The sequence below is a fragment of the Camarhynchus parvulus genome, chromosome 5 (genome assembly GCF_901933205.1).
Source record: "Camarhynchus parvulus chromosome 5, STF_HiC, whole genome shotgun sequence".
In the NCBI taxonomy this organism is placed as follows: Eukaryota; Metazoa; Chordata; class Aves; order Passeriformes; family Thraupidae; genus Camarhynchus; species Camarhynchus parvulus.
Genome location: NC_044575.1, coordinates 40190577 through 40207945, shown reverse-complemented (window position 1 = coordinate 40207945; position 17369 = coordinate 40190577). Strand labels below are relative to the sequence as shown.

Genomic DNA, 17369 nt, shown 5'->3' with positions numbered 1-17369 from the left:
TGATGATGGATAGATCCACACCTTTAGAATTGGAATAAGTCCTGGTGCAATGTACCTCACTACCTAATAATTCATTATTTTTGTGAGTTATGTTTAACTTAGTAAGACCCTTCAGAAATTCTGGCACAACAGTTGATTGCCAGTGGGACAGAGAGGAAGTGAGAAAGAGAGCTTTATCGTTTGGAAAGGATTAAGGAAGGAGATGATCCCCTGACTAAACTGACAACTTCTTAGCCTCTCAGTCTCATAAACACAGAAACAAGGAGTCACACAGGATGACTAGCAGGATGGCCAGTAAACTCAGTACTAATGGAATATAGACAGTAGGCTCACAGACAGCTGAAATCTAATGTTGGTGTTGTGGCCTTGTATCAGTAGTGCTACAGGTAGCTGAAATTAAAGCAAACACATTTCATAATTCATGCAAAACTTCCCTGGAGATCACAATGGACTCTTGCAAACCTAGGTTAACACATTTTATGCTGAACAGATATGCAAGCTCACACCTTCCGAGCCATCAGGACTCTGAATTTCCACACACAAGCGCATGCAAGTGCTGACATCCCACCTGTACCACACATACTCCCAATCTTTCCTGCTAAAACCCCTATTCACAGCTTGGGTCATATAGGTGACTGAAGGCTGGCCTAGCAACAAACCACTAGTATGAGATGCCACTTGGTTCAGAAAACATTTTTACACTAGACTGAGTTCTACCTCTTTGGCCAGTCACGCCCCAAGCTGCTCTGGAGAGTGGAAAGCAGAGTTTCTCAACTGCAGGGCAGAGCACCAGCAGTCACCTTGCTGAACCCTGCCCTTGCTGGCTGGTGCATGCACAACCAGCACCGATCGCCTGCTTGTGTTCCATCTTCATTTTACTCCAAGCTCGGTCATCTGTGCTCTGATTATCTCTCATTACTGACGACCTTGCTGTAATGAGTTTTAATCTGCCTCGTATTAATTAGAAACATTTTCATTAGCCAGCTCAATTTTAGGTAAATAGCTAATAGAAGCAACTGAGCTGCAATTAGTTATCTGTGGGGCAGTTCAGATAAAAATCTGAAGAGAGCAGCTGTTTCCCCTCTAGACACCCCTGTGACATAATGCACTGTTCTGTGTAAGTCTCCTGAGCCACGAAAACAAGGAGCGGAGGGAAGGGCTGGTCAGACACAAAGGGAAAACAACATGCTAAAACAACTGTGCTGTAGAACTTCTGTGCCTGTAGCAGGAGTCTGAGCGTCAAGTTCCCTACACCCACAGACTTTACTTCCTGTGAACAAGGTTCTGCTCTTGAGGCTGTTTTACCCTGTGAGATCCTTCACACAGCCTCTCTTGTGGGGCACATACGTTATTGTGAATGGTTACTTACACATGAGGATAAGGTCAGAGCAGATCTGCCCCAGACAGAAGGTTCAGACCCACGTATACACAAACATATACTACTTGCAAAGACAGCAGGTTTATAAAAGTGCATTCAGTGCCTTATTGTCCTGATGGCTGATATACAAATACATCTGTCCTGTGCTTCATTGCAGAGGACCCAAGGAGGACAGAAAGTAATTCAGCAGCATGTCTGCAGAAGGCACAGAGACATTCACAGAAGCCACAATGAAATGAGGCACATGTCTTGATCACAGAGCCTGCAGCTCCACAGAGGCAGGTGAAATGATAATAAATTTGACACAGCACCTCTCAAAATCTGGCTAACAAAATTAATTCGCTTCAGCTTGGATCAAATCACGTGGGATGCCAGTGAAAACTGTAAAGACACCATGGTATTTAGCGTTGTGTTTAGCTGTGGGGGGACTCTCACACGGTCCCATAAGTCCTAAGAAGCCCTGTAAGCAACAGTATCAACTAAGATGTGTACTACACTCGGAAGCGTCCCCTAAACAGGAGCTGCTGACACACCCTGTAGAAACTGCACGCTATTGACGGAATAGCAAGAGATGATGTTGCGCAGTACAAGTGACCTGAAGGGACAACAGTCCCCAGACAGCTATTTCCATGTAAGAAGACTGTAAAGGCAGTAGCACGGGAAGTGAGGTCTGGTCTTGGACCATGGGTGGGGGGAAGAGCTCAAACAAGGCCACAGTAGCAATTAGCTGTCACTCAAGGTCATACGGATTTGGCTACACTTTCAAAGCTAAGTGAAGAATCCTAGCAGCAGGATCCAAGATAGAGATCTGACAGCCTTTCCCTGAGTTCCCACACTCCATCCTGCAATAAAATAGAGCTGGAAAAGCAATGAACTCCACAGGAAGCTGCAACATGCAGAAGACAGACTGAAAGGAACACTGAAAGGTAAGTTTTATAAGGAAGGATGGCCCAAGTACCATTGAGAAAGCTCAGCTAAGTCTCATCTAGTTCAGCTGAGGGTCCAGACAGGGTAGCTTCAGAGTCTGCTCTCCTACTGTGGTTGTGCAGAAAAGTAGGAAGCACAGAGGCAGCTGCTGCAGCTGGAGGGGAGAAATCATCACATCCACTTTGTCAATGCTGAAGAATCTGGGCTGGCATTTTTCTCTTCCCAGCAGTCGAATCCCACCCTACCAGCTGCACGTCACAGCTGACCTCCAGTCAGGACCTATCTGAGTCAACGTCAGGCAATTAAATTGTGCAACAGCAGCTTCTCCCCCTTGTACATATGTAACTTCTCTCCTGGCAGGTCACTCCAACAGCCAGGGGAGCAGAGCAAGCCTGCTCCCTCTCTTACAGCCATGCAACACACACCAGCATCCACCTTGGTGACAGACCCCAGAAAGAAGGGTTTTTATTGCAGTGGCTCTAAAGAGAATACAGGCCCTTACCAAAATGACAGAGGCAGATTCCTTCCCCCTTCTTTAATCTGAGAAGCTCTGACCTTTAAAGCACAGACCTCTTCCCACAGGAACAGGATGCCTGAAGAGGAAAGAGACAGTAACACATGAAATACCTACAAGTGATTAAATTGGATTGACGAGGAAGTCAGGAAAGATAACAACTATGGGATTACGCTGTCAATTCCAAAAACCTGCAGTGACTGTCATAGCACCACATCCAACAGAGAAAGTGGCTGCAGTGCCAGTAAGTCATCACCAATGGCAAAGTGTGGTTCTACATTCAAAAAAAGTGCCTATGTTAAAAAAGAAAAAAACCACAAGGAATGTCCCTTTGTTACTCAGCAGGTCTGTTCCCTTCTGGCTATCCATCAGAGCTGCTGACTTCAGTGAAAAAAAATATATATAAATATAACTCCAGCTTTTTCATCTAGTTGACACCACACAGCTCCACACCAAGAAAGGCACCTGGTGTCTATTAGCATCCCATCAATGTCACCAGTATGGGAGACTGAGCTGGTGCCTCTTTTGATTCATACACAATAGACTTGTTAAACTGCAATTAGAAGGTCCAATCCTTTCTTGCAGCCAGTCTTGTACTTTTTCACTGAAAACAATAGGTTTCTGCAGGTGTCAGTAGAAGCAGAATTTGGTTATAACTGGCTTATGTGGGTGCCAGTGAAGGTAGCATTTGTTCCACTGAATTCTTTTGGCTGCTAGGAACACAAGGAAGAGAGAGCATCTGTATTGACTATGAGAGTACCGCTGCAATATAGCATGAGATAGCAATTTAATGAAGTAAAACACAAATAACTGACATGGCACGAAACTGAGATGAACAAAAAGGTGAAATGAAAGCCCAGGTGAGGCCACATGTTACCCAGAGCAGATTACTTTTGCTCCCACAAAAAGCAGAAGGAATTGCCTCCAGCAGTACCAGAGGCAATTGCCTTTACTACAGCTGGTATCACAATGAACAATATTGTCCATGACTCCCCTGCACCTGGCTGTGGCTCACCAAGGTTATGAAGAGAATAAAGCTGAGATCATCTTTATATAAAACTAGATATTCAACATTTCTCCATCAACAGGCTAGTCAAAGATAGCCAATGTCTAACCTTGGCTAGAAGGCAAATAGTAAACTCAAGAGAAAAGATATTGGTGCAAAACCTGACAGAATGACAATACTGACAAAGATCCTCCAAAGAATCAGATCTTGCTGGCCAAGTACAATCACTGTGTATGTTCCCAAAGACAACATTTGCATGGCAAAAAAAAGGATGCTAAAGAATTTGCACAACAGAAGATGGATAGGAAGCAAAGAAATGAAAGCACTTGCTAATAATCCAAAACTAATAATATCTATGATTTCTAGCCTCAAATATTTAATATTAAAGCATTTACATACTCCACACAGAGATTCCATGAAGAATGAAGTTACAGTGAAACTGAGAGTTGATATCAGCAGGCAGGAGAAGATAGAAAATGACATAAACATGGTCTTGACTCAGTCTCTGGAAAAGAACGGAGCTTCCCTGTTCTCTCATTAAGAAGATCGTGGCATGAATGGGGGCTGTGCATTGATTACCTCTGAAGATTTGCTCCTTTTCTGGACAGAGTGCTGCAGGGACAAACACTTGGCTGGAGATGGTACAAGGGGATTCAGTTCCACCTGCAGAGATCCTTTGATCTGTAGTTGCAATGACAACTTGAGGGAGGCATCAAGGCAAAGCTGAGAACATGAACAGACCTCATCCAGGAGCTTCTTTAAATCTACATGATTTCTATTTTGAAGTCCATAATCGGCTCCCTCTTAATGGTTTGCTCATCAGCACCTGGCAGCCACTAGCAGCCCATAGCAGCCAGTCAGCCACGAGGCTCCCTGACTGCCTCTCTGAAAGCACAATTACCAAGTTGACAGGGATTGCTGTCGAAACTACTCATACACTGTGGGAGCTTTTAAACACAGCAGTGAGAAATACAGGTATTTCAAAGTCCTCCTCCTCTGAGCATTGACAGAATGGTTCAGTCATAGGGCGGCAAGGCGCCACAGTCCCCTCTACTAGAGGAAAGCAGACATGTTTGGGCCACATCACAACAGCTCCCAGAGAGTATACCATAAGAATAATTTAGAGCAGGTGATCTGGAACTTCCTGAAGGACACAAGTATACTGGCCACTTGGAATTCAACCAGCACATCATTCTGGCCTCCCTGACACAGAAAACCCTTAGTGGCAATAAAGCAGTCCAGATAATGACTTTGTGTCTTGTTCTAAAATCCATAAAATTCACAAGTCCAGCATTCTTCACTTCAAGCCTTCATGACGCTGCTCAACCACAACCTAGATAGAAGGCGTTGGTCCAATACCAACCATTAAGCCCTCCCCTCCATATGACAATGCCCCCACCCTAGATCATTTTGGCACATAATGTTTGGAAACCAAAAGCTCAATAAAAGCAAGCTTGGAAACCCATTCTACACTCTAGTCCTAGTATTTCAAATCTCCCATCTCTAAGAAAAAATCTGTTGGCTTACAGAGAAGCATGTGTTTCAAGCACTTATATGGGAGCTGTTAGACTTTACCACTCATTTGCCTGAAAGAAAAAAAAGAAATCCCCTCTGTTGGCCTATTAATCTGTCATAACAAGACTCTTCATAATTAGTTTGTCCCTAACAGTTGCTTTGTAATGGTAGCAAGAGAATATTTCAGGAATGGCAATTACCTCTGGTGTCAAAATGATGAGGAAAACAAATGTTCAACCATCAACAAAATGCAGTGCCTTTTCCACTCCCACCTAATGGTGGGTGACAGCACTGCACATCAGAATTACAGTGTGGGTAATTACTAGGCACGATGCTATTGAGAATTCATTTCCCCTCTTGAGAAGAAATTTGTTAAGCAATGCAGGTGGAAGGAGAAGCATCTGTCACAGGGATGGGGGTCCTGTGGGTAAATGGTCTTATCAATACATTGCTTCTTTAATTTACTACACATATGTCCAACAATTATAAGCAGTGAACACTATTTAAAGGAACTTTTCTTTATTACATACCCATACATCCCACAATTTCAAAGATTTTGCAAAAGGACAGAGCTTGACCTCTTTATTGTTACTTTATTTAAATGTAGTATCCTTCAAACAAAATTCACATGTCTGCATTAGTTGCTTCACTCCATCCATACTAATAAGAAATATAGTGGGTTTTTAGACTATTTGTAAATGGAAGAGTTCCTTGGATTTCAGCATATTGTGAAACCTGACATCCTACTGTCTCTGGAGGGAGATTTACAAGAATGAAACTAAGGCACACTGTGGAGCTCATCTTCTCAGACGAGGACCAAGTTGTGCCAAAGCCAGGAATCCTACTCCAGAGAGGGACTGAGAAGGGGAAACCTGCTGGTTTGGCTGCCATTGACACAAGTGTGCAAAGCCACAGACTGGGAGAGGTGTCCTGCCTGGGTTTGGAAATGTATCCTCCCAGCACTTGGGTCTCAGTTCTCAGAAAATTAGGATTGTGGCAAATCTTCCCCACATGAGTTACCAAGGAATGCAAGGCCAGGTGGGGTAAGCCCATACCCAATCTGCCACTAGGCCTGGTACAGGCCTGAAGTAGAAGTCAACAGAGAGCTCAGCTGTGTAGGGCCAGTGTGGGAAGCTGCATACATTCAGATGGGGATACACCAGGAGGGATACATGCATGAAGCTGCTTCTGTGTGCATTTTGCTCAGTACTTACCCACATTACCAAACACTTGTTAACCCTAAAATCAAAATAGAGGTTTAAAAGAATCAAACATCACCTTCACTTCTGGTACAGATTCAGTCCACCTTGGGAAGACTGGAAGTCAAGGAAGTTGCAGATACAGCCCTGCCAGTCAGGGTGGCAGGAGCTAGTATTGCTCTTGGGAGCCCATCAGATTGCAGTCACCCCTTGTCTTCAAGCACACAGTCCTGAACTAGCCCCAGCTCAGAGTGAAGACAGTGCAGTTCCAGCTAACAGCCTTGCTATTTCTCAATCCCCATCACTCAGGATTTCAATTTAACATTCCCCAGCCAAGGATCATCATTCTGTATATTGGCATGGAATAACTCCCAATTCAGACTGACACAGCAAAACCTCAGCTTACTACAAGAAATAGAAGCAGGGATGTTGTCCTGGAGAGGAAGAAGAGAGACAGAGCAGGCAATACCAGGGCATTGCAGAGATGAAAAAGCTCCTGCTGAGCTCTGGAAATGCCTGGCTGTGCTGCCTGACTGTGAATGCAAAGGAAAGGGCCCGAGGGAGAAAAGCTTATCTTCCCTACTTCTCTTCACACAACAGTCCTACGATAAACAAAACCTGCTGCCCTTCAGCAGTTCTGTAAAAAACAACTTGTGTTCAGAAAAGCCCTACAATAACAAACAGGCTGCACAGTTACAGAGTTCACAGGCAACTCAAAATGAGTACATTTTCAAGCAAAGACTGCATAGGCAGTAAAGACATTTTAAGAGATAGGGCTTTTTTTGAAAAGCAATTCTGCTAGTGACCTTTTCAGTGAATTTACCTCTAAATTCAGTAAAACTATCAACATAGTAAATGGATTCAGGTTTGGCATCAGGCGTTTCATAAAATACTGGCCAGTTTCATATATGTGCAAGCTCACATGCAAATTCTTGGTTAAAGTGGAGCTCGGAACAGAGTGGAGGTTTTATAAAGACAACCCTTGTTTATCTGCTGGCTGTGGTCCTCTTCCATGTCACATTGGCTCAGTACACTGACAAAAACAAGTTGTTACTGGTGTCAGACCTGCCAAAATGATGCTACTGCAGAGGAAGGAGCAGCAAGCTGCTCTGAATGGTGCACCATCAGCAGAACTTGCAGCCACTGAGACAGAACTCTCAAGCCAAAAAAGATACAAGTAAACAAAAAACCCAACAAAAATTAAGACACCCCAAGCCAGTTCTACAGGGCCAAAAGTAGGCTTAACTAGTGTAGCAGTGAATATGATTACCATCTTGGATTAACTCTTTCAAAGCCATCTTTGAACCTTTGACTCTGTTCAAAAAATGGCTACTTTACTATAAGGCTCCCACCTGAACAAACTGGCACACGTGTACAGGTAAGCAGATGAGCCTGTCCAGATGTACAAAAATGCATATTTCTAATCAGGACACATGAACACCAGTAAATAAAGCAAGGGTAGCTTTAAAACTTGACATTGAACAATACTTTTTTGTTTACTCCTAGAACTAAATCATCAACTACTCTAGTTCAAGAGAAACACAGCTTCCTTTTTTCCTAGTCCACAGGCCTGACAGAGTCCTGCCTGGCCCTGGGACACCAGGTGAAAGAATACAGCAGTTCCTTTCACAGACATCCTTCCCTCAAGTATGCAAACAGTGTAGCCCCCACATATGTTAAAAGGATTTGCCTGGAACCTACTAAGATGCCTCCTACATTACAAACAAGTCCAGAGGAGTATTTGCAAGACACCACCCACCACAGCAATTCCCTCACCACTGACTTAACTAGCTAAATGAAATCACTTTCTTGACAGGTAAGGTAATTGTGAGCTGCCCTCCAGCACATTCTTTTATCAGATCCACTTTGGGGAGAATGTGATAAGGTCACTGCTTTAGCAGAGCAAATCTACAATATTTAGTCCTGCTCAGAAATTCCAACCTGGACTGATACATGAAATATCCTCTGCGTGCCACCTATTCTCTTCACCCCTGATTTTACATCTAATTTTTACTCCTAATTTGAAGTCTTTCAAGATAGTGTTTCACTGCAAGCTAACTACAACAACCTCAGAAAAGGAAACAGAATCCACAAGATGGGTCTTGCTAAGGACTCAAAGGGCAAACAAAACAACACTTCAGAAGTCCACTTTGACATTGCAAGTACACGTCTCTGTCCTCAAATGAAACTTTTAGGTATCTATTTTTCCTAGCCTCAGATAAGATTATTTTTACTCTCAAGCCAGCTGTCTTCCTGTTCTTAGAACAGATTAAGTACTGGCTACCTGTCAGTTCTACTGATTTTACAGGTGGCCCCCAACAACCATATGGGCCATTCCCTTTAAAGTTGGACTCAATGATCCTTGTGGGTCCCTTCCAACTCAGGATATTCTGCTGTGTTCTGTGAACCATATAAACTGGTCAGTAGTTCAAGGCCACACAGTCCTTCATTAAGAAAACATCCCTAATCAGGGCCTGATCCAACATCAATAGGATCAGTGTTAAATGACTTACAGTGGAACCCTAAGTAATTTCTGCTTTTTATATCCTTCCCTCTTTACACAGACCTTCCACCTCTGAGAAATCCGTGTTTGCCTGTATTTGCACCACTCACATTTAGGGTGAAAATCTAGGCAAATCAAACATGACCATGAGCTCTTCAGAGAAAATACCATCTCTTGCCATAACTCTTGACTTTGCACTGCTGAGTGTTCATTTCACACTGGGACCCAAGGCGTAGCCAAACACTAAATAAAACCTGATTATTTCTTCACTTTTCATTTTTTCCTTTTATAATGCTTCTTACAATGCAAGCTCCTTGCAGCCTGCATCCTCCCAGGGCTTCCTAATGGTTTCCCCACTCTACCAGATGAGATGTCCTTCAGATACTACTCTGGCTCCTATGTACCTCCAGCAGCTCTAAAGAAGCAATGTGATGACGTCCTCAGGGATTCAAGTGAAAAGGGATAGCCCCACCTTGAGGAGAGGGAGCTAAATGCTCCCCAGGCATTTGTGTCACTCCTGGGAAGCCGAGAGAAGACGGCTCAGGCAAGCCGAGTGCATGACAATTCACACTTATGCTCCTGGAGCAAAGCACTTCAGGGACAAGCGTGCACAGCCAGGAAAAAAACATTAAATACATGAGGCACTGCCTCCTTACCCTCACTTCTCTCCTTCTTCCTCCTTCAAAAATGTCACAGTAGATGGGCCATTTCTCTGAATAAATCACTGCAGATGACTGAAGAATATCTAGTTTCATAGGCACAGATCCCACAAAAAATGGACCTTTTCAATGCTACAAAATTAAAACCTATAGATGCTATGGCCAGAGCATTCAGCTGACACCACTCCAGAAAGCACAAGGAGGAAAAGGAAGTGTATTAATTATAAGATTTATTTTACAGCTTGTTATGTTTTCAGTGCAAAGCTTTCATGCTTTATGTGTTGGCAGGAAGTTTGCCAGACAGCAGTGCTCAAATGTAGAGTCATCAAGCCACCAGCTGGCCCGGACAGCAGCTTTTTTAGACTGCATTAGTGTTGACCATGCCTTTTAGATGAAGAGATATCCTGGGGAGCACATAATAGGGCAACCAAACATGATCAACTCAGGGATTGTGGATGGGCTCTGAAGCTCTTCACCTCTCTATTACTGGTTCCCATTTAGTTTGGTGACAGAAAGTCACTGCCACCTAATGGCTATTTTGTGTCCCATAAGAAAGTTCATTTGTTTCTCACCTCAGTTCACCAGAGCCAGAAGCACAAGTAGACCCACCATTGCACACACTGGCTGTGGTGGACAGTCCACAGTCCCCATTCACTGCTGCCTTTTTGAAGGAATGCCATGGAGAGTTCCTGAGGACTGCTCTCTGCAGATGCAGTCCACTTCCATCAGGAAGAAACTATTTTAAGACATCACTTAATATTTAAGGCACATGGGTTACTGAATCACAACAGAAGTCCAAAGGCACAGCCTATTTCATCAGTCTGAGCTATCCAGAAACTGTAGATTATTTTTGAAAACACACAACATATACATTCATTCCTCTTCTTTCCAAGACCCTTCCACTGTGCAACTTTATGGTGAAACAAAACTCATTTTGAAAATACCCACTCCACTCTGAGAAGTAAATGTAGCAAAGCCAGGAAGAGCCTCCAAGGAGCAAGAAATCGTATTCTGTATAATGATGGCACAAGGTTACACTTTCCAAACATTTGCCGAGGTACCGACAGCCCGATAACCATAAGTTTGAATGACGAGAACACCCTCATCCTGCTCTCAAAAGGAGGACATTTAATTAACCTCCCCAAATGGCTCGTCCCTGACAAAGCAATTTTGTAGCCAACAAAGTTAATTCAAGAATGGATTCCCACTGTCTTCTGAGATACCTTGACCACAGATCCTCTTTCTCCTTGCTGTCTTCTCTTCATTACAAAAAAAACAAAATTCACAGCAGCAACCTTTTGTCTTACAGAGGAAAACAACAAAAAGATGTCCTGCTCCAGATTTTCAACTGTGTCCACTTGTGCCAAAATCTGCCAAAATCAAAGACAATTGACCCATTGCAACCCTCTTACTACACTGACAACTCAGAATTCCATCGATACCAGGCCTTGAACAAACTGCATGTTGTGACACACCTCCTGACTGACAGCAGGATCAACAGAAATTGATGCCAGCAATGAAGAAGTGTCAGCCAAGACATCCAGATGCTACACTGAGAGGAACACCACTGGAAATGTCCCATGGCAGGCTGACTTGGTACTGAGGAGACAGACACTGTGAAGGGCCAACATTCATTGAGGCAGAAGAGTGTTAGAGAAATGTAACCTTCTATGGGATAAAATGTTTTGTTAAGAAAACAATAGGTAAGGAAATGGCACTGAGTAGGCTGCCTTCCTTCTTCCTCTGGCCCAGTGCAAGTAGGAGTAGAAATGAAAAGAAATGCCCAAGCTTACATGTGCAAAGATGTCCAGAATCATTTAATGAAACAGACATGAAATGAATAGAGGTCATACCTCCCCTAATACTCCTGACACTAGACCTACAGACATATTATGTCTTGGAGCCAACCATTGACAACTGCCCTTGACACCAGTGCACTGGCAGCACCATCATACACAGGAAAAGGGCCCACACACCAGGAAAGGATCCCTAACTTAGGAGAAAGATTGAATTTCCAATGTGGTTGAGCCATCAGTGGTGAAATGAAGCAACCATTGGGAAGGACATAAAGCCCAAGCACATAAGGAGGTTCATCTCTGCCTCAGGCAGGGGCAGGAATGAAAAATGGCTGCTGCTGAGGGACAGCAATGTGTGCCATCTGGCAAGGGGGTTCTCATATCTCCTAGCTGACAGGAGATCCAGGGAGAGGCAAACTAACCTCAGGACACAGAGTGAATTCCCATCTACTGCTTGCCACCTCGTGGAAAGTAGTAAAACTTTGGCCATAGTATGGCCCACATGCTAGCCATAAAAAAATGCTCGGAACTGAGGAGCTTAGAGTATTAGCATCAACACTGGTCCACAAGGGACAGAAATATATAGTAAAATTGAAGATAATTCCTTGGAGCTAAGCAGGAACCTGGCTAAAAGTCCATGGGGAACCCCTTTCCTTCTTAATCTCCTTTGCATTTAATTGTTTCCTAATGACTAGGTTCCTGTTTGGCCCCAGTAGGCTCAAGGCACTGGTGCTGCCACTGAACCTTCCCATCTCTCATGCAAGGCCATGGGTAATTTAGAGACCCCAGTTTAATGTCTCACTGGGAATCCATGGAGAACAAGTTAAGCATTATTTGCACTGGAGTAGCATCACCAGTATGCTGAGTACCAGGAGGAGATCCACAGAAAAAAGTGTTTTTCCACTCCCAGCTGCAAGCACATCACAGACATATACACACCTGTACCCCAACATTGGAGACAGAGGCACAAAAACCAAATTCAGACCTTTTGACATTATCAGCAGTCCCATGGCCACCAAATCTCTCTCACACACACAGAGATACACCCTGCCTAACAGAGTCTCTCTTCTAGGCACAGCACCAAAACTGCATCTGGAAATCAGCAGCTAATTCATACACATGCTGACAAGAAAATTACAAACTCTTGGTATGTGAAAAGCAGGTTAAACTGGCCTCACTAGGAGGACAGAAACAAACAGAGTACAATGAAGGGCTGAGAGTACTAGAGATCTATCCAGGACAGAAGCAAGCAGAAGCAACATCTTGATAAGTACTGTTAAAACACAACACATATTTGGGCAGGGCATTTACATCCTCTAGGCCCTATCCAGTGACTAATCTTAAGTACCAACTCCAACGGGGTAACTTCTTAGAAGTCGTTCTGAGCTAATACAAGACCAACAAAATCAGCTGCCACAAAGAGTTAAAAGAGCTGCAAGGTAGTAAAGACTTGGTTGCTATCCACTTAAAACTACACTGAGATAAAATTTGGTGTGCAATCGCCCAGGTCCAAAGTATCGCCCATGCCAAACTGATGCTTCACTAGCACAAGCTCCATAGGGATGTTGCTGAAGAACCCACAAGTGCTGTTCCTGCCAGGCTCAGCAGTGACACTCCATAACACCTGCCAACAGCAGGACCAGACTCCACTGGTCAGTGAGTTTCACCAACTCATGTCATGCCTGTGCCAGCTTCCTCCTATCTCCCAGCTCATGCCCCTTTCTGCAGCTGAAGGCTACTGCTGGCCATGCTGGCATGCTGTGCTTGCCACTGGCTCTGCCACATGCAGGGGCTGACTAGTCCTGGCTGCCAAGCAGGGAGGCCACAGCTCTGTGCAGTGTTAGCAAACAGGGCCCTTTCTGGCTGCTGGGGGCAGCAATTGACAAATCATCAAAACCCACATAACAGAGGTTAATGAAACCATGGAGATACACAGCAAAAGGTGAGGAATTTGCAACAGCTGCTGCAAATTCTGCCAAATGATAAGCTGTCCACAGTACTGATAACCCCACAACTTCGGTGCTACTCAAGGAAGCTACATGCAGCCCTTCTGCAAACCAGGTTTCAAACGTTCAGGGCAGAGACATGGGCAAATGGACAGTGAAACTCCAGACTCCAACACACACCAATCTCCATTTTATGCCAGGGCATCAGTGTCACTCACTTGGGATGGGGATCTACATTAGAACAGCTTAGCATCTTTAGTCAGTAGAGGATGAGAACAAGCTCAAGGAAGCCATTCTGCAAACCACTGCAGATACTCTAAGACCATATTGAGGATGTGGATTTTCTGCCAGAGGAATACTAAAGCATGCTGGAGTCCAATGTCACTGATTTCTACCTTAGTCAAGGCTGTTTCAGCTTTATAGTCCCTCCAGTCTGAGAATCCCTGGAGAGCACCACTTCATCAATTATAACCAACCACATCAGTGGCCTAAATTCTACCTGGCCCAAGAAGAAAAATGAGGCTAAAAACTGCAGTTCAAACACACTATGCAGACTAGCCTAATTTGGCACAAGCTGTATTTCCCACTCCAAAGAGGCCTTGATCTCAAATAGCAGAGAAACCCTGGCTAACATACATCACAAGCACTCAACTAAAACCAAAATCAAGTTTTATTCACAGCTCAATGAACTATAGGGCTATAGGCTGGAATGAAAGTTGCAGCACAAGACTTGAGAGGAGCAGCGAGGGTGCTTATCTTCCTTCTCACTAGAAATGCTTTTGTTAATGCTTTTTGTATTGTTAATTACTGATATCAAAACACAACAGTGTGTTTCGCAATGAGATGTACACAACTTTGCACAATTCTCATTTCCTCAGAGATCTGTAAGTTAGATTAATCTCTATTATTTCCTTTTCAACACACTCCTTTTACTTCAATCAGTCAGCCTTCATGTTATGGCCATTACCAAACAATATGCAGAATAAGCAAGCACCGCCAGGCCACTCTCAGCAGCTGACCACCACACAACCAGTCTGGGCAGCTGAGATCGGGCAGCAGAGCCCAAATGCATACACCAAGGACTTGAGCCTCTGCTGGACTTAATGCATACGACCACCTTTGACTAAGGACCTACTCCACTGGGCAATGCAAGTCCTAATACAGGGTTGTTATCTAATATTGCTGTTAACAATCTTGTAGAAAGCATATTGAGTTATTAAGATGACAACATTACAGCAACACACCTGTGCCTTGCAGTTTCCAAGGAATGTAGTTCAGAGCTATTACCTACCTGTGATTTGAGGAACTCATACTCCTCTGATCCGTACGGGACACTCCGAAGAGAGGTGAGGTAGTCATAGGTGATAACTGCTGTCTGCAAATGAAACCAGAAATGCTGAGCAAGTTCTACAGTTATCAGAACAACAAGACTTCTGTTAAAGAGAATGCACACACCTTAGGCTTCAAAGTTCAGGCTCCACAGTGAAGCCTATGGCAAAAGACTCAATAAATTAAATTAAAATAATTTCACTTCAATGAACACTTACAAAAAGAAGTGCAGGGGCCTCATTGATATGTAACTATATGTAAGCAACACTTGACACTCCTATACTATCTTCTATTTGAGATGCTCAAAGCATTTTCCTAATCTCTGTACAGCACCTTGCACAGCAGACTCTCATCTTCAGTCAGCCATGTGGGCTTCCACAGTAAGGTCTGCTGCTAGTAACAGAGGTCATCCAGACTCTCTTTGTGCCCCATCAGTTATCCCACAGCTTCATAGATCCAAACTGCCTAACCACCTTGCTCTGTGTATAGGCTCATCAGGGAACAGAGTGACTGAGGACAAACTCAGACTAGCACAAGCAGCAGTACTTTTGGGGATATTCAGCTGCACAAAGGACTGTGGGGCCAAAGGGTTGAATACCCAATTACAAAAACAGGATCCAGCTCAATGGGATCCAGCTCAAACCTGTTAGTTAGACGTTGCCATGGACAATGGAATTATATTCTTAAGTGACTTCATGATTTCTGAAAATAGATCCAGGGTATTTCACATTTCCTATCACTAAAGTCCCTCTCTTTCCACAGTCAGAACACCAGTGAATTGGAGAGAAACATACAGGTCATGTTTGGAGGGAGAGAAGGGAACGCACACCTAGAGGAGCCTGTCCACTAATATGCCATTTGAATTTCAAGATCCTTGCCATGAAGAACCATTTGTGTTACTCCCATTGAAAGGCACTTTTCCTCAAATCTCCCTACTGAAGGGGTAGCATTCCATTCTGGCACAGGATACTAGCCCCACCTTTCACCATAGACATGTCCAGGAAGGCCACAAAGTACAGTCAATGTATCATGAAAGCCAGGGGGGCAAGGGAAGCAAACCTGGTTTGAGACAAAGCCAGGAGAACTGACAATAGGGGAAAAAAAGTCAAAAGTTCAGAAACGCATCCAAGAATGGACCAAGCTGGGAATCAGTAACAAACAGACACATTCCCTCCTTGTGGAGGTTAGGTTTCTCATGTTTCCTGATTTCCAAATTGTAAACTGAACACAGCAATTTTTTTTCTGGCTTTTCAGGCTCTCTTGCCCCTGGTGAACTGAGGAGCTGCACAGCTACAGAGACCATACAGAAGAAAAATTTTTCAAAGTAACTTCACAACCTCAAAGAACAACTTTGAAGTGGAAGGAGGTTCAAATCAGTCTTGCATCAAGGCTTGAGCTGCTTCTTATTTTATCTCTGGTCCACAAGGGTAATTATCACCTCCAACTCAAAAAGAAGCAGCTAACAGATTGGCCTGTATTACGGAGGAAGAGGGAATTAATTAAGCGGTTGCTAATTACACTGTAATCTTAAACACTAAATTAATATTATGATGATCCTGATAGGCAACTCTGACATTGCCAAATCCCTCCCAGTGTCTAGCTACTGCACAGAATGTTCCTTCCACATAACCAAAACAACTGGTATACTCTCAAAAGAATACAGCAAATGCACAACGGCTCTGCCAGTTTCTAATGTTACCAGAATTCAGAAACGCTCTGCAGCGTGATGCTGCCCATGCCACTGACTTCATTCTCATCCAAGACTAGTGCTCTCATTCATGTTACAGTGTGAGACTGAAATTCAGAGTTATAAAAAGGTCAACAGAATCAACCAATCCCTCCCTTTACAAATGCCAGATTACTTTCACTGAGCTTGCATCTGGCCCAGTGTTAAATGTCCCACTTGGTATCAATGAATTCTCAACACTGTACACTCTTCCACTGCTCCTAAACCTATCCTCAGATCTTATCAAGCCATAGCACAACGTTACCCCTCAATAGCTGTCTACCCATACATAAGAGCCAGTTCCCTAAGCAGAGGCTTAAAAAGAAATTTTCTGCTAGTGAGCTTCATCAAGTTTCTTATGGAGTCTGCAAAGAATGGAACCAAAACGCTTAAAATACAACCAGACCCAAATGCCTCTAAACAAATTCAGATGAAATCTGTACAGTCTCATAGCTGTACATCAGGTTCATTGATACTCATGTGTTCTTTTCTCCAGGCTTTTCTTTTGTTTTGTTTTGTTTGCCCCACTGTAACTTGTCTTAAAGTTTTGTGTCTGCTGCTGCTGAACTTATTAGCTCTTAAAAACAGCAGTCTCTTCATTACAATCTGCTTTTGCCTGGCTATGGTTCAATGAGGAAATCAAGCATCCAGGTAAGAAGCCAGGGCAGGGCTAGATTGAAGGACAGATACTTTAGGTCTATGTAGATGTCACTAATATTCAATATCCAAAATCACTTGTTTGCTACAGAGATTTATCTTTCATTTGCAAAAAGAATAATCCCAAAGCTGAGCTTCTTAGAAGTAAACATGCCTGCTCTATTGGCTTCACCTGGCCCATGCCTAAGGAATGACAGCAATTCAAGCTGCCTGT

The 17369-nt window shown here is 43.6% G+C and overlaps 1 protein-coding gene across 2 annotated transcripts in view; it reads right to left on the bottom strand.

Moving 5' to 3' along the window:
• Positions 1–17369, bottom strand: part of ADCK1 (aarF domain containing kinase 1) — a 72713-nt gene that overhangs the window by 50526 nt on the left and 4818 nt on the right. For both annotated transcript variants that reach the window (XM_030948737.1, XM_030948738.1), the window contains exon 3: positions 14735–14818. In XM_030948737.1, coding sequence (XP_030804597.1) covers positions 14735–14818 — 84 coding nt within the window. The remainder of the gene's footprint in view (positions 1–14734; positions 14819–17369) is intronic.